The sequence below is a fragment of the Homalodisca vitripennis genome, chromosome 5 (genome assembly GCF_021130785.1).
Source record: "Homalodisca vitripennis isolate AUS2020 chromosome 5, UT_GWSS_2.1, whole genome shotgun sequence".
NCBI lineage: Eukaryota > Metazoa > Arthropoda > Insecta > Hemiptera > Cicadellidae > Homalodisca > Homalodisca vitripennis.
The window spans coordinates 113,085,069-113,110,626 of NC_060211.1; the positions used below are offsets into that span (position 1 = coordinate 113,085,069).

Here is a 25,558-nt window from a genome sequence, read left to right on the forward strand (position 1 = left end):
CTACACCCACACCTCGCTAATCTCCTGATTAAGCTTCCTTATCCATGACTCAGATGTGAGATCACCAGCCTTGCTCTCCGGCGAGACTTTCAACTGTGCCGTATCTTGCAATGCACGGTGAACAATTAGAGTTCATTCTCTGTTATTGTAGTGGAGACGAACACCATTAATTACTGAACACACAAAATTGTATCTTTAGATGTATGATTGTGTGAGCCCCTTTGATACTCAAGTTAATTTAAGGTTTAGAGGTACGTTAAAAGTTCTATGAGGCAGACTTGATTTTATTCCTATACGAATGCTTCTGTGAAATGCATACCTCAGCGCAAAGGTCATGATCGAATAATGAAGATTTCTTTGACCCCATCTGAGTTAGGAATGTTGTGCATTGTTTTCTTCTTCATATTTTTATACAGTTTATTGATCGGCAAGTAAAGTTGGAATTATTAAGATTACTTGACCGCTACGAAGTGTTTAGGTTCTGAAAATACTGTTGATGCCTAAGAATGTTTATACGGAAAATGCCTTTTCCAAGCAATAACAACGGTCTAAGCGACTTCTCTGTAGATTTTGTCATTATTGATTTGTTGGTTGGTTGATTGAAAATAATGTATTAAGTCATCGTCCTCGTCATTACAGCATTGTTCAACTAAACGGCGCGCCAGGTAAATCCAGAAACTGCTTAGACTCGGATATTGGAGAACACCTGTTTTAAAGGCACCCGTAGGATAAATGGTATTGGTCTTAAAGTTACAGTGTCAAACATTATTATGCACGATCACTGTTTGCGATAGTTGGTCTATCCGAATCCTGAGTTTTAGGATTGCATCTCGGCTGCTGGGCTGGTTGTACTCGTGCAGGGTGTAAGACGATGCAAGCTGAATGTTCGTTGACACACGTAATAATTTAATTATGTGTTGAGACACAAGAGATATTCTTAGTTGTTTTTTGAGTCATACTACTCGACAACGCTGTAAGAACGCTAGTCAGAACCTTTCCATTTTACCCTCTCCCCCATATACGTATATATATATATATATATATATATATATATATATATATATATATATATAGTAAATCAATACATATTTTTATTGTACAATAATATCATGTTTACGTATTAAAAAAAATAATATAAACTATTTTTATGTAAGAAATAGACAAACTGGAATATTATTTTTTTACTCTCCAGGTAATTTTAGATACTAAAAGACAAAGTGTATAGTTCGGCTTTAAAGCTTTATTTCTACAATAACCTCAGCTAACATCTACACAATTGCAACACAATTTAAATTGTGAAAAACGGTATTTTTAAATCATTGTTATGTACCCGAATTGGACATGTGTATGAAGAACTGTCAGTCGTATAACTAAGTTGGTTCGACTTGGAGCATAACATTTCGTCCTGCCAAATTAACGGACAGGATGAATCAATTACGTGATCGATGTCATCCAATCAGTGGTCGTTAGTTTACGTTTCCTGCAACGGGGTGGCGGTCATTATATAAACTCGGCTCGAGTGTTGGTCAGTTGTGTTTATTTGGTTTACAAAACTGACAGTACATAAATACTAGACTAATATCTATTTTATGAATATATTAGCAACATTTAATGTTTTAGAAATACACATTGATATTGTTATTGTAATATTATGTATTGTTACAGCATAATGTCAGACATAATGTTAATACTTCCGTTTATTGTTGTAAAAAGTAAAATTCCCTTGGTATTCTAAAAAATATAACATAGTGCTTTAACTGTTACGGTATTTTTAAAATATGTCAAACGTATATGAGCCATCCAATCTAGAGTACACAATTTGATTACCTCGCATAAAATGTGAAGTGAAGATGCATACTTTTGAAGAAGTCCGTGACAGAATGGTACAGGAAGTTTATTTCCGCGAACAGCGATGTGTACTCGAATTTATTTACTTGGCCTTAACCTTTTTTAGGTGAATGTTGTCGGTGGTGTTGTTGGTGGTGTATAGATTGGGGGGTGGCGGCCGGTCGCGCAGGCTCGCCGGGCTCACAGCCGGGGTGGGTCCCTCAGTCAAACCTCACCTATCCTACCTGCAGTCTCCGTTCGGTAGTGAACTCGATGTCCGGGCTAGGCTAGAGGAAGATGGCGTGGGGCTACTGGAGCGCGACGACGGTGCAGGACCGCGGCAGGTCCCCGGCACGAAGACAGGCCACGACCCCCACACCCCAGCAGGTACCTGCCAGCAGTCCTGCCGCCCCCGGAGCCTCCAACAGCGGGGGCAGCAGCGGATCCGTGGAGGACGACGACTACGCGCCGCCTCCTCTGCCCGTATCGCGACGACCCTCCCTCGGCGACATGGAGTTCGGCGGGCCCGGAGGCGCTCTGGCCCTCGTGTTGTGTGGCAACCCACCTCGACCCCCCGGCCTCAACTCACTGCCCCGTGGAGTCACCATGGGCCCCGGTTCCACCACCACCATCCTAAGGCACGAGTGTTTCCTCCACCAGTCCGCGGCCCTGGTCCATCACCACCAGTGTCGCGTGCACGACCTGTCCGGCTCCGAGGATGATGAACCCGAGCCGGGATACGCTTCAGGTACTACCATGCGGCACTGTCACTAGTATAATGTGCATGTCACACGGTCTACCGAGTAATGTTCTACGTAAATAGAAACTGTAATTAATTATTAGGAAATCCAACTTACGTGCATATTACAAAGCGATTCCGCAATGCACAACAAGGGAGGTGTTTAAATAAGAACTATTTTGTTGTTGTAATAATAGCTGGCTTAAAATGGAAGTCTGTGAAGAGTTAAAATGGCTTTGTTTATAAATATGGATATTTTGAAATTACCAAATTCAACCTTTAAACACGAATGTAGTTTAATTGAGTTTGTTTCACAATAGTTGTTAAAATTGTGTAATTAATTAATGTACCTGTTTTTTGGGTTAGAAAAATAACCATTTCAATTATCAGCTTTATTAGTAAACAATAGAGATCAACTCTGTCATGTAGTTGGGTTATAATTGCCTCTTACTGTTGTATGAGTAAGTAGACTTAGTGGTACCATTATTTGCTACTCAATGTGCGGGGATCTGCCCTCGTGGAAATTTAGGACACAGGCAACTCGAAATGCCACCAATTTCTCTGTATCACGTTGATATTTCCTCACACCAAGTATATAGTAAACAGAAGTTTACATTTTGTCCTAGCACACTGAAATTGATAGCAATATCGAGCCCAGTCATACTAATGTTTGCTATTTAATGGTCAGCATCATCTCTCTGGAGGATTTGATAGACAGCTCCAAATGCCATCAATCACTCTTTACCCTTTTCGTGACAACAGGTTCTTAGTCACAAGAAGTGTTCTTGTTCTTGGCCATTGAAAATAGCATCAGCATCGATTGAGTACAGAGGTACTAAAGTTGCTACTCATTGGCTCTTGAATGAACTTTGGAAATAGGCAACTCAAAATGCCATCAATAACTCTATCTCTTTAAGTTTCCGTTGACTATAAATCACCACGACATTAACCTTGACCAGAAAATTTGCAGTAAAATTTAGCCTCTATGTAATACTATTATGTCATAGTTTTTTATTCAATAAACTACAAGAAGTATTAGCCACGCATTTGTTCCGTCTTTCAAGTCAATTGGCATCATAAACTGAGGTCCCGTGATAATAAAGTTAGATGCTGAAAGGCGGGGATCAACTCCCGTGGGAACTTCAGAGACAAGCAACTCAAACATGCCATCAATCACTCATTTCTCTTTACACTTTCGTGACAAAATGTTGTGAGTCAGTAAAAGTGTTTGCCTTGTACCGTTGCAGTAAAATTGGCAGCAATATTTGTAGATTACAGTGATAGTAAGTGTTGCTATTCAATTATCGGGATTAGTTCCCGTGGGAACTTAAAAGACAAGCAACTAACTATGCAATTAATCTCTCTTTTCTCTCTAACCTTTCGTGACAACATGTTGTGAGTAACCAAAAGTGTTTGCTTTGTACCAGTGCATTAAAGTTAGCAGCAATATTGGTAGCGTAGCTATAGTGGGAGGGGTTAATTCGATGTGAAATTTGAAGTTAGCTCCAATCCACCTGCCTTGTAGTGCTGAATTCTGAAGTCAAGTTCGTCTGAACCCATCTAAAAAAAGACGGCGACGGGGAAGCTCAAAAGGAACTCTTTGCGTCGTTTCGACATCAGAGACACATAGACTACAAAATATAGAGTAATCTATGTGTAATCAGGTGCAGAATTGAGTTACATAATTGTTACTACGAAACAGTGCAACAATTCGTTTTGGGCTTCTTTGTGATTGATTTTTTTAGAGCCTTTCAGACAAACAAGATTCCAGTTGTCCAATATGCGACAGTGTCAGATCACAGACACTGCACTAAAAGGAAGGTTAACTGGAGCGAAACACAACATTCACAAATATTGGTAGATTACAGTGATAGTGAGGGTTTCTATTAGCTCCCGTGGGAACTTCAGAGACAATCAACATGCCATCATCAATCACTCTTTTCTCGATACCATTTTGCGATTCACCCAAAGTATTTGCCTAGTACTAATGCAATAAATTTGGTAGCAATATTTATAGAGTCAATTTATGTTAAGAGTTACTACTCAATGGCAGGGGTCAGCTCTCGTGAGAACTTGAAGTACAAGGAACTGAACATGCAATCAATCACTATTTTCACTCTAACCTTTCGTGACAACATGTGATGAGTCAACCAAAGTGTTTGCCTTGTATTGGTGCAGTAAAGTTGGCAGTATGTGATAGAGTCCAGTGATAGCAAAGTATACTACTCAATAGCGGGGATCAGGTCTCGTGGTAACTTAAGTAACAAGCAACTCAACATGCCATCAACCACTCCTTTTTCTTTAACCTTTCGTGACAGCATAATTGGTCACCAAAAGTGTCCGCCTTGTTCTAGTGCACTAAAGTTGGCAGCAATATTGATAAGAGTCAAATTATAATATGATTTGCCCATAAGACAATATAGACCTCGTGGGAATTTGAAAGAAAGCATATCAAAATATCAATTCTTCATCCTTTCATGACAACAGTCATCAGTAGTGTGTACTTTCTACCATACCATGGAAATGTTTAAAAATATCGATAGAGTTCAGTGATACTGGAATTTGCTATTCACTGTGCTAGGATCGGTTCTCGGCGAATCTTGTGGCACTAAATGCAATAGCCATTTTGAAAACCCAAACTGGTATCAATCACTCTTCGTCTCTTTAACTTTCTGTGACAACATGTTCCTAGTCGCAAGATGTGTACGCCTTGTGCTAGCCCAAAAAGAGTTCTCTTTAGTTTAGTGATATTGCAGTTCGCTACTCAATGTTGACAATCTTGGGGGATTTTGGAAACATGCAACTCAAAATCCCATAAATAATACTTTATCTATGTGAAGTTTAGTGACAGTAGTAATGGATTGTAACATTGGCAGCAAAAACTAGAGTTCTCTGATACTAAAGTTTGGTACTAAATGGCGGAAATCAGCTGTCTGCCTGTGAGACAGGTAACTAAAAATGCCATCCATCACTCTTTATCTTTTTAACTTTTCGTGATAAAAGTTGGGAGCCACTCAGAAGTTTTCTACTGCTAACATAACGAAATTAGTAGATGAGCTCCTGTCCTATTATCGCTCCTGGTGGCTTGTTTCTACATTGAAAATTTTACGACTGTAGCTCGGGGATAAATATAAGTATAATGGCGTAGATACAAAATGGACCCCAATAGTTATGCGAGTATGATTAATGTGGAGATAAATAGATGTAGCTCGTGTAAAGCTGGCTAATTTACATTTTCATGTAATGATATCTTTGTTTGTCTGTTGTTGTAATATTACAAATATAAGGATTATTAAACATGCATGAACTAATGAACTCCCCTGTGCAGTCCTTGGGTTAATTTTGTATGTATTCATAAGACATACAAAATTAACCCACGAATTGTCCACTAATCAAGCTCGTCTCTTCGCCTTCAACCGTCACGATCATGTTTGGTAGATTTCGTCAACCGCTCAAGGTTTAGGTAATATAACAATAGATCGCTAAAAATAGAAATTATATAACTAATTTATAAGATTTCAAAATGTATTATGTATTTGATTTTTTATCGTACATTTTCGTGTACAACTTGGGTAAATTATTTAGTAAAAATCACATTAGTTTAAAAAATAGAATATTCGGACATCATCGCTAGCAAAAGGGAAGGTATATATTTAAATATTGTTAATAAAAAGCAATGTTTTAAACATTTCAGTGATGAATCAGATTGAGCGTCTCTCTACGTGTAATATGAATGGACTATTTGTTTTTTTTTTTTTTTTTCGAATGAAATGTTTTCAAACTTGCTGCTCGAGTGGATTAGTACATCGGAGTCTGCCGGAGTCAAACTTGTGGACGTCAGAGCAAAATTAATTATTACAAATAATCTCATTCGTATACTGAACACATACGAGTTTCTGTTCAAAACAGGAAAATTATGCTTACAGATTTTAAAGGTATTTAATATTTTTTAAATTTAAACAAAACCCAAATAATTTAATGTTTTATTAACCAATAGAGTATAAAATTAAAGAGAAAACTCTTTCATGGAACAAAACTTAAGTTTTATATTTTAACCGAAATATGTAGTCTTTATTAGAAATAAATTGAAAATTACATTCTTTGGAAAATTAAAATTTGTTACAACGTTCTCAAGTAGAGCAATCAAACTTAATAATTCTTTTTTGTTACTCCAAAATATACTAAACGTAGCTTTTCGTAAATAAATATATGGGGATACCTACTACAAACATTTTAACCGCAAAGAAATACTAATTGGGTGCCCATGTGGGAGAAGGAAGCGCGTCCTCAGCAAGCCTGAAGCCCAAGCAGATATGAGCGGAGCAAGTTACCAGTTTCCGAGATCGTAGGTGGACAACACGACGTTGTTAAGATTGCTCCTGTGAGCGAAGGAAGCTAACTTAGTTATCAGGTCCAAAGTCCAAGAGTAGATATGAGCGGAGCAAGTTACCAGTTTCCGAGATCGTAGGTGGACAACACGACGTTGTTAAGATTGCTCCTGTGAGCGAAGGAAGCTAACTTAGTTATCAGGTCCAAAGTCCAAGAGTAGATATGAGCGGAGCAAGTTACCAGTTTCCGAGATCGTAGGTGGACAACACGACGTTGTTAAGATTGCTCCTGTGAGCGAAGGAAGCTAACTTAGTTATCAGGTCCAAAGTCCAAGAGTAGATATGAGCGGAGCAAGTTACCAGTTTCCGAGATCGTAGGTGGACAACACGACGTTGTTAAGATTGCTCCTGTGAGCGAAGGAAGCTAACTTAGTTATCAGGTCCAAAGTCCAAGAGTAGATATGAGCGGAGCAAGTTACCAGTTTCCGAGATCGTAGGTGGACAACACGACGTTGTTAAGATTGCTCTGTGAGCGAAGGAAGCTAACTTATAGTATATCAGGTCAAAAGTCCAAGAGTAGATATGAGCACGGAGCAAGTTTACCAGTTTCGATTATCGTTGCGCGGACAACTGACGTTAGATTGCTTCCTGTGAGCGAAGGAAGCTAACTTAAGTTATCAGGTCCTAATGTCCAATGAAGTAGACTGAGCGGAGCAAGTTACCAGTTTCTCGAGATCGTAGGCGGACAACACGGACGTTGTTAAGATTGCTCCTGCGAGCGTAAGGAAGGCTAAACTTAGTTAATAGGTCCAAAGTCCAGAGTTAGATATGAGCGGAGCAAGTTACCAGTTTCCGGAGATTCGTAGGTGTGGACAACACGACGTTGTTAAGATTGCTCCTGTGAGCGAAGGAAGCTAACTTAGTTATCAGGTCCAAAGTCAGAGTAGACATTGAGCGGGAGCAAGTTACATGTTTCGAGATCGTTAGGTGGACAACACGACGTTGTTACGATTGCTCCTGTGAGCGAAGGAAGCTAACTTAGTTAATCAGGTTACAGTATCAAGAGTAGATATTAGCGGAGTCAAAGTTTACCAGTTTCCGATTATCGTACGGGACAACACGACGTTGTTAAGAGATTGCTCCTGCGAGCGGAAGGTAAGCTAACTTAGTTATCAGGTCCAAAAGTCCAAGAGTAGACATGAGCGGAGCAAGTTAACCAGTTTCCGGATCGTAGGCGGACACACGATGTGTTAACGATTGCTCCTGCGAGCGAAGGAAGCTAAATTAGTTATCAGGTACAAAGCCCAAGAGTAGACATGAGCGGGAGCAAGTTAGAAGTTTCGAGATCGTTAGGTGGAGACATGTCGTTGTTAAGATTGCTCCTGTGAGCGAAGAAGACTAACTTAGTTCTCAGGTCCAAAGGTCCAAAGAGTAGCTATGAGCGGAGCAAGTTACCAGTTTCCGTGATTCGTAGCGTGGACAACACGACGTTGTTTAAGATTGCTCAGTGAAGTGAGGGAAGCTAACTTAGTAGTTTATTCAGGTCCAAAGTCCAAGAGTAGTATGAGCGGAGCAAGTTATCCAGTTTCCGATATCGTACGCGGACAACACGACGTTGTTAAGATTGCTCCTTGCGAGCGAAGGAAGCTAACTTAGTTATCAGGGGCCAAAAGTCCAAGAGTGACATCGAGCTGAGCAAGTTACCAGTTTTCCGAGATCGTAGGTGGACAACACGCGTTGTTACGATTGCTCCTCGTGAGCGATGGAAGCTAACTTAGTTATCAGGCATAAGTCTCAAGAGTAGATACTTAGCGGAGCAAGTTTACCAGTTTCGATATCGTACGCGGACAAACGACGTGTTAAGATTGCTCCTGCGAGCGAAGGAAGATAACTTAGTTTTCAGGTCAAAGTCCAAGAGGTAGACATGAGCGGAGCAAGTTACCAGTTTCCGAGATCGTAGGCGGACAACCACGATGTTGTTAAGATTGCTCCTGCGTGCGAGGAAGCTAACTTAGTTATCTAGGTCACATAAGTCAAGAGTAGACATGAGCGGAGCCAAGTTAGAAGTTTCCGAGATCGTAGGTGGCGAACATGACGTTGTTAAAGATTGGCTCTCTGTGAGCGAAGAAAAGCTACTTAGTTATCAGGTCAAAGTCCAAGAGTAGCTATGAGCGGGAGCAAGTTTAACCAGTTCCGAGATGTAGGTGGACAACACGACGTTCGTGTTAGATTGCTCCACGTGAGTGAGGGAAGTCTAACTTAGTTATCCGGTCAAAGTCCAAGAGTAGATTGAGCGGAGCAAGTTACCCCCCCCAGGTTTTTTTTCGATATCGTACGCGGAAACACGTTCGTTGTTAAGATTGCTCTGCGAGCCCGAAGGAAGCTAACTTAGTTATCAGGTTCCAAAGTCCAAGGGAGTAGACATGAGCGGAAGCAAGTTACCAGTTTCGTGATCGTAGGCGGACAACACGATGTTGTTAAGATTGCTCCTGGCGAGCTGAAGGAAAACTAACTTAGTTATCAGGGTAAAAGTCAGAGAGTATAGACATTGAGCGGAGCAAGTTACACAGTTTCCGAGATCGTAGAGTGGACAACATAACGTTGTTGTTAAGATTGCTCCTGTGAGCGAGGAAGCTAAACTTAGTTATCAGGTCCAAAGTCCAGATGTAATATGAGCTGAGCAAGTTACCAGTTTCGGGATCGTTAGGTGGGACACCACGACGTTGTTAAGATTGCTCTGTGAGCGTAGGGAAGTAACTTCAGTAATCAGGTCCAAAGTCCAAGAGTAGATATGAGCGGAAGCAAGTTACACAGTTTCCGAGATCGTAGGTGGACAACTACGAGCGTTGTTAAGATTGCTCTGGTGAGCGAAAGGAAGCTAACTTTGTTATCAGGTCATAAGTCCAAGAGTAGATATGAGCGGAGCAAGTTACCAGTTTCCGAGATCGTAGGTGGACAACACGACGTTGTTAGATTGCTCCTGTGAGCGCAAGGAAAGCTACTTAGTTATCAGGCAAAAGTCCAAGAGTAGATATGAGCGGAGCAAGTTACCAGTTTCCGATGTATAATCGTACGCGGACAACATGACGTTAAGATTGCTCCTGTGAGCGACTGGAAGCTAACTTCAGTTATCAGGTCAAAGTCAAGATTTGACATGAGCGGAATGGCAATGTTACAGTTTCCGAGGATCGTTGGCGGACAACACAGAGTTGTTAAGATTGCTCCTGCGAGCGAAGGAAGCTAACTTAGTTATCAGGTCCAAAAGTCCAAGATAGATATGAGCGGAGCATGTTACCAGGTTTCGGAGATCGTGGTGGACAACACGACGTTGATAAGATTGCTTCCTGTGAAGCGAGGAAGCTAACTTAGTTATCAGGTTCAAAGTCAAGAGTGCATGAGCGGTAGCAAGTTATCAGTTTCCGAGATCGTAGGCGGACAAACACGACGTTGATAAGGATTGCTTCCTGCGAGCGAAGGAAGCTAACTTAGTTATCAGGTCCTCAAAGGTCCAAGAGTAGATATGGAGCGGAGCAGTTACCAGTTTCCGAGATCGTAGGTGGACACACGACGTTGTTAAGATTGCTCCTGTGAGGAAGGAAGCTAACTTAGTATCAGGTCCAAAGTCCAAGAGTAGCTATGAGCGGAGCAAGTTACCCAGTTTCCACAATCGTAGGTGGAGAACATGCGTTGTTAAGATTCCTCTTGTGAGCGAGGGAGCTAACTTTATTTATCAGGTCAAAGTCCAAGGAGTAGATATGAGCGGGAGCAAGTTACCAGTTACCGAGAATGTAGGTGGACAACACGACGTTGTTAAGATTGCTCCTGTGAGGAGGAAATTAACTTAGTTATCAGTAAAAGTCCAGAGTTAGACATGAGCGGAGCAAGTTACCAGTTTCCGGAAAGATCGTTATTGTGGAAACATAACGGTTGTTAAGTTTGCTCCTGTGAGCGAGGAAAGCTAACTTTTAAGTTTTTATCAGGTCCAAAGTCCAAAGAGTAGATATGAGCGGAGCAAGTTACCAGTTTCCGAGATCGTAGGTGGACAACACGACGTTGTTAAGATTGCTCCTGTGAGCGAAGGAAGCTAACTTAGTTATCAGGTCCAAAGTCCAAGAGTAGATATGAGCGGAGCAAGTTACCAGTTTCCGAGATCGTAGGCGGACAACACGACGTTGTTAAGATTGCTCCTGTGAGCGAAGGAAGCTAACTTAGTTATCAGGTCCAAAGTCCAAGAGTAGATATGAGCGGAGCAAGTTACCAGTTTCCGAGATCGTAGGCGGACAACACGACGCTGTTAAGATTGCTCATGTGAGCGAAGGAAGCTAACTTAGTTATCAGGTCCAAAGTAAAGAGTAGAAATGAGTGGAGCAAGTTAACCGTTGAGAATAATAATAATAGTTAATATGAGCGGAGCAAGTTACTAAGTAAAGAAATATCCCTTATTATGAAAATATATATTTGATAAGTCATTCAAATGCTGGCATTAACTCTTGTAAATGTAAATTGTTTTTACTCACTAACTGAAGTTTAAGACCGAGCAGATGTCAGTACGATCTGGTGCTGGGCCACTAAGGTGGCAGGCGTATCTCAAAGTTACAACAAATATTTATATAAGCTCAGTAAGCCTGAATAGGCTGCCAATGTTCCGTTAAGTTGCCTGGCTGATGTTTGTGTAATTTGTAATGTTTATGTAGGTAGTTTGGAAACTCAAGAGATGTCAGATGGTGGGCGATTGTTAGTCTGTAAATAAACGTTTGTTCTCTTTATTTACTAATTACTCGAATTATTCAGTCTGTTAATATTTTAATGCCTACTACAGTACAATGAATACGGGTATGGGCACCGAATGAGCCAGTCAATCATATACGAGCGCATATGTAACCCATTGTAAATACGGAGCAAGTATCTTTCATGTCAGTAAGTGCTACTTATTGACATGAATACTATTTGCTGCGTGCTTCCAAACAGGTTATATATCATTGGTCCAGCTAATGATGCATGATACAGGAAAATTCTGAATCCTAGAATTTGGTTTTTGGTGAAAGGACATAAAAATTCCCATAAGATAGAATTTTTAGATTGATATACTCAATTCTTGGTATATTCAATTGATACTCGAAATAATGCAAAACATTGATAAGCATATCAGTTGAGGCGTGTACAGTAAATACACTTATAATCCCAAAACATTGTGTTGGGCTGATTGCGAGGAGCCTGAATGTACAACATAGTTTGTTATGACAACAACTCGAATTACTGAGCAAAACTATCGAATGGAAGTATAAGGAATTGACCAAAGTGTACGGTAATAAAGTAATTTGGAAAATAATATCCACAAATTTGCCTAATTATGATATTCGGAAATGTTCAAATGTTACCCTCAATTAGTACAGTAAAAATACATATAATGATATAAAATATATAAATTGATTGGGAAATAGAAATCTACATGGGCCTGAAATGTATATAAAATATTATGAACCGAACTGTTAAAAGGTAGTATCCTTTTGTGACCAGAACTGTTTGTATTATAAATAAAAGTGGTGGCTGAGCAATAACGCCTGTTTTTGGCTAGCCGTTATTCCGGTTCCAATTGGTTTACCGGTGCCTCTGGGACCCGTAGGTTCTCTTACATTCGTGTTTCCGAGCTTGATTGTGTTACCCGTAGGCAGTAGATGGCGAACTCCAGCGTTCAAGTAGTTTTAGGCTTTGGAGGCTCCCCTGATAATATTTTGAGCAATAGGACTATTTATTGATAGAATCTTTCATTCTGTTCGCCATTCGATTTTCGACCCGTTTAGTCAGGAGTCTCAATAATAACTTTTTCATCAGCGCTTTCGAGAGATGAACGCAATCGATTTACGCCAGCTTTGCTTTGACGACAATACATGTGCTGAGAATGTCATAGTCCTAAGTGTCAGAGACGTGGTACGTCAGATCTATAGATGTCGCAAAGGGAATTGACAGTGTTAAGCCACTTTGCCAACACTAGCGTTGTGGCAATGTTAGGACTGTGAAATGGTTTTCGAATGTCGAATGTCAAGCCTCTTGTAGCAGAATTCCATTGTGTTTGAAGTGGTCGGTGAAAGGTCACAAGTTAATCGCATGGGCCGTGGTGGACGATCATTGTCTTCAGTTCAGTTCTGTTATTCCCGGTGTGTCACAGTATGTGAGCCCAGATACTTAGAACAACGAGTCAATTCTTTTTTGAAATAACTTTTGCAGAATTGAAGTTGGAACTCAGACTAGAGGATCGGGTGGATCAGTCTGCAGCGGTGTTTTATCTTGTTTTTCGGCCTGGAAAATTGAAATGATTAAGGTGATTGATTATACTCCTACTTAAGGAATTTTATTTTATTTTCCAAGGGATTAATGCAAGAAAAGACCTAACCTCGCTTTGTAATTTAATGTTTCGAGTGGAACATTGTCCTGTGACGACCGGATAATGAAAAGATCTTTAAAATTCCTCCAACACTTGGAATTTGTGTGTTTCATTATCTATTTCTACTTTTATTACAGGTTGTTTTGTAAAGTTACATCTAGTACTTCTGGGACTTTGAGATGGTTGAATCGTACAGTTAATGCTTAAATTCCCGATAAGCTTTTTTCACAGATTTTCACACTACAGCACGATAGTGAAGTAAGGTATCCTCTCTGGCTATCCTCATCACTGATTGATGCTTGGTGGGTTGCAAAACATGTATAAGTCGTCATCTCAAGTAATTATGGAAGTTTTGTATTCTGGATAGGCTAAAAAACGAATCGCATAGATTTAATACTCGTACTCCCGAAACAACTACAATAACTGTTTAATGCTTACTCAATACTTCAGGAAAGTGGTGGCTCAATGTACTCCACGGTCGGCAGTGCAGAGTTCGAATGTCAATGTCACCCAGCTTAAAGTGAATTTGTTTTACTGGCATCTCAGACATTTTTAGCTATTTATGTTCTGATGCAATTACTGGTTCTCTTGGCAAGAATTACGGGTACATCCGAACATGACATTAATGTACCGCCCTTGTGGCCATATTTGGGATACTGTCGCGTTTGTAATACAAAGTTCCCACAGAACGTACGGAGGTCGAATTAAGCTTCATGATGCTGTATGCGGCACAGTGCAGTGACTATATCTGGATGATTGTGCCACGAGCAGTTCGACGTTGACACACGCGTGACATCGCTGCCCCGTGCTTGTACTTATATTTGGCATACTGTCGCGTTTGTAATACAAAGTTCCCACAGAACATACGGAGGTCGAATTAAGCTTCATGATGCTGTATGCGGCACAGTGCAGTGACTATATCTGGATGATTGTGCCACGAGCAGTTCGACGTTGACACACGCGTGACATCGCTGCCCCGTGCTTGTACTTACATTTGGCATACTGTCGCGTTTGTAATATAAAGTTCCCACAGAAAATACGGAGGTCGAATTAAGCTTCATGATGCTGTATGCGGCACAGTGCAGTGACTATATCTGGTTGATTGTGCCACGAGCAGTTCGACGTTGACACACGCGTGACATCACTGCCCCGTGCTTGTACTTATATTTGGCATACTGTCGCGTTTGTAATATAAAGTTCCCACAGAACATACGGAGGTCGAATTAAGCTTCATGATGCTGTATGCGGCACAGTGCAGTGACTATATCTGGTTGATTGTGCCACGAGCAGTTCGACGTTGACACACGCGTGACATCACTGCCCCGTGCTTGTACTTATATTTGGCATACTGTCGCGTTTGTAATATAAAGTTCCCACAGAACATACGGAGGTCGAATTAAGCTTCATGATGCTGTATGCGGCACAGTGCAGTGACTATATCTGGTTGATTGTGCCACGAGCAGTTCGACGTTGACACACGCGTGACATCGCTGCCCCGTGCTTGTACTTATATTTGGCATACTGTCGCGTTTGTAATACAAAGTTCCCACAGAACATACGGAGGTCGAATTAAGCTTCATGATGCCGTATGCGGCACAGTGCAGTGACTATATCTGGTTGATTGTGCCACGAGCAGTTCGACGTTGACACACGCGTGACATCGCTGCCCCGTGCTTGTACTTATATTTGGCATACTGTCGCGTTTGTAATACAAAGTTCCCACAGAACATACGGAGGTCGAATTAAGCTTCATGATGCTGTATGCGGCACAGTGCAGTGACTATATCTGGTTGATTGTGCCACGAGCAGTTCGACGTTGACACACGCGTGACATCGCTGCCCCGTGCTTGTACTTATATTTGGCATACTGTCACGTTTGTAATATAAAGTTCCCACAGAACATACGGAGGTCGAATTATTCTTCATGATACTGTATGAGGCACATGATGCAGTGTCTATATCTGGATGATTGTGCCACGAGCATATCCGAAATGGAGCGTCAGGGAACAAGCGATTACGTGACTCGGCTATATAGTACTGTATTTAGAGACCGAGGCAGAGAAAACAGGCGAGTGAAGCGAGGCACCTCTTTGTAGGACAGATATTGAATTAATACCTCGTTATAGTTAATGCTTATTCTTGATAATACACCAAGATCTGTAAGGAGAAATGTGAAAAGGTTATTTCACGTTCGGCGTAAATCCTGTTGTGATGTAAATCATGGCTTATCCACTCCACAATAGACGTAAGATACCAGATACGTAATCTTATGATGCTGAAAATACGCTTGCTTTGAGTTTTATCACGTTTTGTTTGATTTTGTTTTCTCCCATATTGTGTAAGTGTTGTGATCAGTGTTTCATTATATTTTCTGGCTTTCTGCCGAATGGTTTGGATTATTAAATTACGAATAAATGTTCCTTTACAATTTCTTATTGGTTTTATCTCATTATGATACTTTAGTCTTACATTTTAATGGTGTCTGTGTGTACACAAATTGCATTATACGAAATATAAATTACAAATAATATGCCAGGGAATTAATGTTTTCAATAATTTTTATGCTGTCACATATGCAAATCAGCACCTTAGCATAACATTTTGTCACATTGTGGCATTCCTTTCCTTCCTTTTGTGGCAAATTTTACATAAAATACCTTACTGCATAAAATATGGTGCACACCTCTTCGTACTTGTAACAAATCGTGTTATATTTGTTGAAAAATTTAATCAATAGGGTGTTCATTAAAAACCCAACAGTCTGAAAAATCATATTCATTGGAGCCCAATAACGTTGAAGTTGTAACAGCAAAGTTAGTTTTTACTTCGATCAATTGTGTGCATATTTTTGGCGATTCTACATTGAAGCCATTTATGTAGTTATTTCAAAATATTTCACCTTATGTTACTTTTACATTAATAGTTGTTGTTAAATGAAAGCAGATAAAACAATTGATAAATCCGGTTATCTTAAAAATCAAACCCGGTATTAGTGCGCGTTGTTGTCCTGATGAAGTTTGCGCTGATATTGCGTCGTTCCGTGCCCCGTTCCATAAATTCGGTTGCGGTGAACGATCGCGATTTAGTCTAGAGGTTTATTATTTTATAAATATTAACTACAGTTTCGCAAATATAATGAGATATATCACAGGCTTAAAAATATATATATTTCTACATTCACTGTCTACAGATCTAAGATTTTAAGTCATTCGTTATTCTTGTCAGTGGCTTGACAAACGATAGTTAATACATCTTATGTTAGTGCCAAAGTTGTAATGAAGATCAGTGTATTCCTACATATGAGAAACATCGCCTCACCCCATACACGAAATATGGTGATGTATATTTATCATAAGTACAGTCGAAGCTTAATCGAATGAATGTCAACTATACGTTGTATAAATAAAAACAGCGTCACCTACTACTAATCACTTTATAATACATCACTATTCTTTGGATGGTAGTATCACCATAGGAAGAAATATTATTTCACATTTGTGAAAATGTTGAGTGTTCCATTTATGACTCATTTTGAGGACAATTTCTCATCAAGTGCACTTTAAAAACCCCTCCTACATTATTATGTGTTTTAAATAATAAATATTTTTGTTTGTTAGTTAGTTTATTTACGTCGTGTATAATGTATGTAAGGCTAAATTATGTAATCTGGATAAGAAATGCTTTAAGTGATGCGAGGAAAAAGGTAAATTGTCAATTTAAATATAAATCAAACTATTCTAAATATAATCGATGATTTACTTTATATTGTGATAAATGTATAAGATTTAGATAGCACATTTGTTTTGCTAACTTCTTTGTTGTATTTAAATTAACAGGCCTCCTTTACCCTTGCCCAATTAAACACTAATCGATATCGCAAATATCATCTTACATTCATGACTGTAGTAGTAACTAACGATTGTTGTCACAGTGGGTGGGTGACACAAAAATATATATTTGTGATCAATGTCTTGTGATTGAGAACAGATTGGAGTGAATGAGAGCAGTCTCAGTTTGAGAGGCAGCATTGGAAAGACAGAAAGCACCCACTCAGTACGTGTTCATTCATGGTTAGAATCAATACAATGTGAATGTGCACAGTAAGCCAGTGATAGAAGTGACCTGCACAGCCTGTCGTGTAGGTTAAGGGGGTGAAGGGAGGAGTGAATGAGACCAGACTCAGTTTGAGAGAGGCAGCATTGGAAAGACAGTAAGCACCCACTCAGCACGTGTTCATTCATGGTTAGAATCAATACAATGTGAATGTGCACAGTAAGCCTGGGAGAGAAGCCACGGCATGGTCTGTCGTGTAGGTTAAGGGGGTGAGGGGAGGAGTGAACGAGAGAGCAGACTCAGTTCGAGAGGCAGCATTGGAAAGACAGAAAGCACCCACTCAGCACGTGTTCATTCATGGTTAGAATCAATACAATGTGAATGTGCACAGTAAGCCTGGGAGAGAAGCCACGGCATGGTCTGTCATGTAGGTTAAGGGGGAGAGGGGAGGAGTGAATGAGAGCAGACTCAGTTTGAGAGGCAGCATTGGAAAGACAGAAAGCACCCACTCAGCACGTGTTCATTCATGGTTAGAATCAATACAATGTGAATGTGCACAGAAGCCTGTGATAGAAGCACGCTGCACGGCTTGTCGTGTAGGTTAAGGGTGGTGAGGGGAGGAGTGAATGAGAGCAGACTCAGTTTGAGAGGCAGCATTGGAAAGACAGAAAGCACCCACTCAGCACGTGTTCATTCATGGTTAGAATCAATACAATGTGAATGTGCATAATGTGAATGTGCACAGAAGCCTGTGATAGAAGCACGCTGCACGGCTTGTCGTGTAGGTTAAGGGGGTGAGGGGAGGAGTGAATGAGAGCAGACTCAGTTTGAGAGAGGCAGCATTGGAAAGACAGAAAGCACCCACTCAGCACGTGTTCATTCATGGTGAGAATCAATACAATGTGAATGTGCACAGTAAGCCAGTGATAGAAGTGACCTGCACAGCCTGTCGTGTAGGTTAAGGGGGTGAAGGGAGGAGTGAATGAGACCAGACTCAGTTTGAGAGAGGCAGCATTGGAAAGACAGTAAGCACCCACTCAGCACGTGTTCATTCATGGTTAGAATCAATACAATGTGAATGTGCATAATGTGAATGTGCACAGAAGCCTGTGATAGAAGCACGCTGCACGGCTTGTCGTGTAGGTTAAGGGGGTGAGGGGAGGAGTGAATGAGAGCAGACTCAGTTTGAGAGAGGCAGCATTGGAAAGACAGAAAGCACCCACTCAGTATGTGTTCATTCATGGTTAGAATCAATACAATGTGAATGTGCACAGTAAGCCAGTGATAGAAGTGACCTGCACAGCCTGTCGTGTAGGTTAAGGGGGTGAAGGGAGGAGTGAATGAGACCAGACTCAGTTTGAGAGAGGCAGCATTGGAAAGACAGTAAGCACCCACTCAGCACGTGTTCATTCATGGTTAGAATCAATACAATGTGAATGTGCACAGTAAGCCTGGGAGAGAAGCCACGGCATGGTCTGTCGTGTAGGTTAAGGGGGTGAGGGGAGGAGTGAACGAGAGCAGACTCAGTTTGAGAGAGGCAGCATTGGAAAGACAGAAAGCACCCACTCAGCACGTGTTCATTCATGGTTAGAATCAATACAATGTGAATGTGCACAGTAAGCCTGGGAGAGAAGCCACGGCATGGTCTGTCGTGTAGGTTAAGGGGGTGAGGGGAGGAGTGAATGAGAGCAGACTCAGTTTGAGAGAGGCAGCATTGGAAAGACAGAAAGCACCCACTCAGCACGTGTTCATTCATGGTTAGAATCAATACAATGTGAATGTGCACAGAAGCCTGTGATAGAAGCACGCTGCACGGCTTGTCGTGTAGGTTAAGGGTGGTGAGGGGAGGAGTGAATGAGAGCAGACTCAGTTTGAGAGGCAGCATTGGAAAGACAGAAAGCACCCACTCAGCACGTGTTCATTCATGGTTAGAATCAATACAATGTGAATGTGCATAATGTGAATGTGCACAGAAGCCTGTGAGAGAAGCACGCTGCACGGCTTGTCGTGTAGGTTAAGGGGGTGAGGGGAGGAGTGAATGAGAGCAGACTCAGTTTGAGAGAGGCAGCATTGGAAAGACAGAAAGCACCCACTCAGCACGTGTTCATTCATGGTTAGAATCAATACAATGTGAATGTGCATAATGTGCATGTGCACAGAAGCCTGTGATAGAAGCACGCTGCACGGCTTGTCGTGTAGGTTAAGGGGGTGAGGGGAGGAGTGAAAAGAGAGCAGACTCAGTTTGAGAGAGGCAGCATTGGAAAGACAGAAAGCACCCACTCAGCACGTGTTCATTCATGGTTAGAATCAATACAATGTGAATGTGCATAATGTGAATGTGCACAGAAGCCTGTGATAGAAGCACGCTGCACGGCTTGTCGTGTAGGTTAAGGGGGTGAGGGGAGGAGTGAATGAGAGCAGACTCAGTTTGAGAGGCAGCATTGGAAAGACAGAAAACACCCACTCAGCACGTGTTCATTCATGGTTAGAATCAATACAATGTGAATGTGCACAGTAAGCCTGGGAGAGAAGCGCGCGGCACGGCCTGCTTAATTGCCACCTGGAGGGCTAAATCCATTGGGTTTTCATTCTTTCCTCGCTAATATCTCGAAAATTACACTTACAAAGGTAGCTCCGTAATTCAGATTAACCAGTCGGTTATAGTCAGAAGAGCTGCTATAAGCGTTTTATTCGAGTTTAACATTGGTGTTTAAAATACGGACTCAATGTTGTTTATTATTTTATGTAAAGCGACGTCCATTTGTAGTATTGTAAGAAGTATGTGTTAAATTATTTTATGAAAATAGGCGAATATAGAAGATAAAGTAAGTATAATTTTAAATCTTTGGTTTGGAAAAGATCCATTACTTTTGCTATACCATATTTAAGATTTATAATTTAAAAACTCATGAAATTTGTTGTGTATTGATTTAAAAACAGGCACAGTAGTGAGAATTTATTGGAAAATGTCCAGTTTGTTTCATTCTCAAGACAACATTTTTGCAGTTCAAAAGCAGCCAGAAACAATTTGAAAGACTATTGAGTGAAAGACTTCAATAACGCTTATACAAACCTCATGAATAGCCATACACCCTCGTTAACTCATTGTCTATGTAGAAATAAACTTCGTGCAAAACGTAAAATCTGTCGATGAAGTCGTTTACAAGGTATCTTGTGGATAGTTGGGCTACGTAAAGGCCCAGCCAAACTTCACATAGGAATATGGCCATCATAAATCACGACGTTGCCTAAGTATAAATTACGTTACATGCAAAGTTTCAGTCCCATAACTCAGTTCGTTCTTATGATGTCCAGCAGAAAATAGACACACATGCAGATATACAGACAGATAGAATCTAGGCTTTGTTAACGTTCAGCAAAATCTCATGGAGATGGAGGGACATGCACCATCGTATAACTACCGTGCCCATGTCCAAATAAACTGATAACAAAAGAACATTGGAAGATCCTATCAAATATAACCAGTCATCAACCAATCTACCACATGTCACGTGTTACAATGTTACATGATGGAGTTCAAATCTGTTTACAAACCTGTTTATCGTATAATTTTCTTTTTGCAATCATGATTACTCAATAAGACCAAAGTCAAGATGTTCAAATTACACCAACATCGAATACAATGTCCATCAAATAGAAATGAAACTTCGTGCAAAATTCGCTAATGCTCAGCCAATTAATGTCTCGGCTTAAAGTGTATTAGTTACGCTATTTTGGGTGGGATGTGGTCATCAATACTTGGAGAGCCAAAATGAATTATTATTATTAGTAACATTACTGAGGAGTTTGCGATTCCAGAAAGGAAGTGTTCAAGGTAATGACTATGTTTGTATATATTTAAGGTTTTGTAAGTCATTCAGCTATGTTTGCCGTACAGTTTGGCGTATCATCACCATAGTGTTATAGTAAATTATTATTATCAGCCTTAAAAGGCTAAGATTTATATATTCGAATATTTCCCCATTACTTTGGTATAAGTGTACATAAATAACGACTATTTGAAAAATTATGTTATTAGTAAATACAGGACACGGCTCAAAAAGTAATCTATTTGTTCATTGTGTTGTTACAAAAACTCATTGGATCTCTTCACTCTTTAAATGACCTCGAATTTATAGAAGTGTCCAAGATTAGGGTGGTCCGTTGGCCAAAATACTTAAGAGTTTGAGACCAAAGTGCCAAAACAGTAAATCAGTCCGACACTTTTTCATGTTATATTACAGTAATTCTATTAATAGTGGCTTGTTCTTGGAGTGATAAATTAAATGTAAGTTTGTGACAAATGTATATAAAACGCCTTAATTCTTAATCCGTAGCAAGCCTGTTTACGGTAGTTGATTATAATACTTAATTTCATGGAAGTAGAAAACAAATTAAATGTACTATTTTGTAAATCTCTTAATGTCGAAAGCGACATTTTCCGTTTCATGAATAAAAGACCGAATAAGACACTTATTATCATAAAACAAATAAAAGTGTCGACGAATAACAAGAAAAGACTCGGCTTCTAAATGTAAATGAAGAAAGAGTATTGGAGAGTCGTATTTAAATGAGAATGAGTACAGCACGGCACGGTGACTCTGACTGCAGTAATTATTCTCGGTTAGCAATGGATACAATCTGTGTATTGATCCTGGATAATTGGCGACCGCCCGACTGATCCTGAGCCTTACGTCACACACACGAGGCAGTGAGGTGTGAAATAATGGAGGGTGGTGGAGTCACGGGCATCTGCATACCTTGCATCTCTTACGTTATAATCATTCGTATCGTGGTGCTAACGACTGATCCTGAGCCTTACGTCACACACACACACACGAGGCAGTGAGGTGTGAAATAATGGAGGGTGGTGGAGTCACGGGCATCTGCATACCTTGCATCTCTTACGTTATAATCATTCGTATCGTGGTGCTAACGACTGATCCTGAGCCTTACGTCACACACACACACACACGAGGCAGTGAGGTGTGAAATAATGGAGAGTGGTGGAGTCACGGGCATCTGCATACCTTGCATCTCTTACGTTATAATCATTCGTATCGTGGTGCTAACGACTGATCCTGAGCCTTACGTCACACACACACACACACGAGGCAGTGAGGTGTGAAATAATGGAGGGTGGTGGAGTCACGGGCATCTGCATACCTTGCATCTCTTACGTTATAATCATTCGTATCGTGGTGCTAACGACTGATCCTGAGCCTTACGTCACACACACACGAGGCAGTGAGGTGTGAAATAATGGAGGGTGGTGGAGTCACGGGCATCTGCATACCTTGCATCTATAATCATTCGTATCGTGATGCTAACGACTGATCCTGAGCCTTACGTCACACACACGAGGCAAGTGAGGTGTGAAATAATGGAGGGTGGTGGAGTCACGGGCATCTGCATACCTTGCATCTCTTACGTTATAATCATTCGTATCGTGGTGCTAACACAAGCACTAGATTGTTTTTTTACATCGAGAAATTGTTAACTCAGTTATTGTAGTAAGGGCAAATAGCTAGGTAATAGTACAACCCAAACTCTCTAAAATATGGAAATTTTGAATTCTTAAAAGCTTTTCTGGGATGGTTTGGCTCCATAAGCCATGAGTCCAATTATCCGCACTTAAATGATTCAATGTCCTATTACCCCACCGTGTAAGGTAGTCTCTGCTTATTTTATACTTTTATTATACTGTAATATTATTTTATCTTACAGTTCGTTTACATTTTTATTTATGTCACCCATAACAGCATCAAAGCGAAAACATTCTACGCATTATTCATCTTTCATTCCGTGTAAAACAAAGTCCAGACGCAGCATTATTGATGTTATTGTAGTTGTATCGATTTCTAGTTGACATTACGTTATAAAATGTTGAAGTCTTAGCTCTTTTAGATAACTTTTCTGAGCACAGAAGAAATAATCTGATAGAACGGAGTATCTAAGGACCCGACAGATCGCAAAGAGACTCTTTAAGTGACTGACTGTAGCGTTTTCCTGGATTAGTTTTGTAGTGTCTGACCCCAAAATGAACAGTTCTTCTTTAAACCAAATGGAACCTATGTATCAAGTCTGTCGGACCTTTATATAAATAACTGTCGTAAAATGTTACAGGCATTTAAAATAACACCATGGGGCAATTTCGTGTTCATGCCTACATAATAACAGTTGAAGATATTAAATGTTCATTTTTTAAATCCCTACATAAATTAAAACTTCTGAGAGTGATATTTTTATTGACGTATTTTTTAAATAAACTCAGTGATTTATTTACTCAGGAAAAGTAATGAAAAAGTAAATATATATTTCATGTTGCCTTTGTGTACATGCTGTAAAAAGTCCGTGTGCTTTAACAGGTTTTCTTGTCTTCAATTAAAGTTAGTAATTCATATTTTTCAACTCAATGATTTCATCATACCTTATTTTATTTTTGATATGGTTTAATATTAAAATAGTTAAATTATTTTTCTTTATCGATTTCAAGAAAGTTTAGGTTGTATGCTTTATGATTGATTATGTGAATCTGGTCAGATTATGTGACTATGTTTGACTGATAAACGTACTTTTTCTTTTGCCTAAAATTGAACTATCATTTAATACTTTAACGTTACAGTAAACTTATTTCTTTTCTTGTCGAACAAAAGTAAAGCATATGGTTATATCGCTTTAAGTGATAGTGCAAGGCTAGAAGAGGCATTTCTGGTCTCAATATTATAATTTTGAGACCGAGAGCTTGAATGTTTGATTAACGTCTTACTTTAATGATATGAGACTTTAAGCGAATTTGAAACGACCAGGTTGGAACCCAACTATAAATTACCTGTGATTTTCTGGGTCAAAACACTGTATGTGTTAACTGGAAATTGAATAGAATTGTTTTTGTGGAAATAGAAACTATAAATTAGACTGACATTATGATCGGATTTCGGGAAAGTAATAAATTGTTGTCAGTGAATAAATGGAGAGTTATTTACTAACCTGTTCCTAGAAAATATAAATATATGGAATGTATGTTCCTTTAAGCATATTATGTATTTATATTCGAAAATCCTATCATGAACTAAAATTAGTAGTTACAGGAAATAGCTGTCAACCCGGTTTCTCCCTTCCCTCGTAATCGGAAACCATATCGGTTTAGCAGTCATCACACGGTACATCATTTTGGTCTGGGCATCAAAATCTCATAAAGCGGTTTACAGTAGCGTGTCATAAAAATGCGGTAATTCTTGCAATCCTCGTTTATTCTTCTCCACAGTACAGTTGCTAACCAGAATTAAAATAACTGAAGCTGAAGTCTCTTGAGTATTAAACTCTGTGTATGGTTCTACTTAATTCCCTAAAAGTTCTAACGATGAATTATTTTAATTAGTTGTTAGTTTGGGAGATGCTCACATGCCTGTAATTTATAATTAATTGTCAAGTTTTAGAATAATACACAGATTTACGAAGATTGTAAAAATAATCAAAACCAGTATTGGCCCTGTTGAGTAGATACCCCTTCGATCAGATGGAATTTAAGGTTCTAAAAGAGTTTTAACGTATCCAGATACGAGTATTTTCATAGAAGTTAAAATTGAAGGTATTTGATGGCAATGTTCTGACTTTGTAACAACCAAGTATTTGCTCTGAGGTGATGCCTTAACTTCTACCACGTACCACATAATGTATTAATTATGTCAGAGCCTAGTTATATTTACATATGTAAGTACGTATGTCTGAATAACTGGAGACCTCAGACATTCCTAGGGTGAATGAGAAACTTTATTGTGAGCTCCACAAACGTAAGTTGACCAAAATGAAACTTTAAGTAAACTTTGATCTTTAGTATTAACGGGCCTTTATTTCTAAGAACAAATATGCTTTTAAAACTGCGCATGTCACCATTCTTTGTTATGCACCAAAATTGGGATATGAATTGACTTCTGGCAATTTATAAAGATAACAGTTGATGTCTTCACACTTATTTTGGGTGGATATCGAATAATGTCCCTAAACATATTGCCGCGAAGAAATACGATAGAAACATTAGCAGTCCCAATCAAGAAGTAATAATCAAGTAAAATTGTTAATCAATTTTTAAATTTTTATAAAACTTGTCCTTTCTTGTTAAATTGGTTATGTATGCATCGGACTTGTGCATAAATGTTATTATTTTTGCAGATTTTTATTAAAACCTCATGTTATAATTAGTTTTTTGTTGTAATTTTAAGTTATGAA

General features: G+C 39.7%; 1 protein-coding gene across 1 annotated transcript in view; it reads left to right on the forward strand.

Annotated features, from left to right (window-relative positions):
* Positions 1-2,028: 2,028 nt before the first annotated feature.
* The window catches only part of LOC124362732, a 133,942-nt gene continuing 110,412 nt past the window's right edge, over positions 2,029-25,558 (forward strand). Inside the window, exon 1 of the mRNA XM_046817468.1 lies at positions 2,029-2,575. Within this exon, the coding sequence (XP_046673424.1) occupies positions 2,125-2,575 (451 nt within the window). The 5' untranslated portion in view covers positions 2,029-2,124. The remainder of the gene's footprint in view (positions 2,576-25,558) is intronic.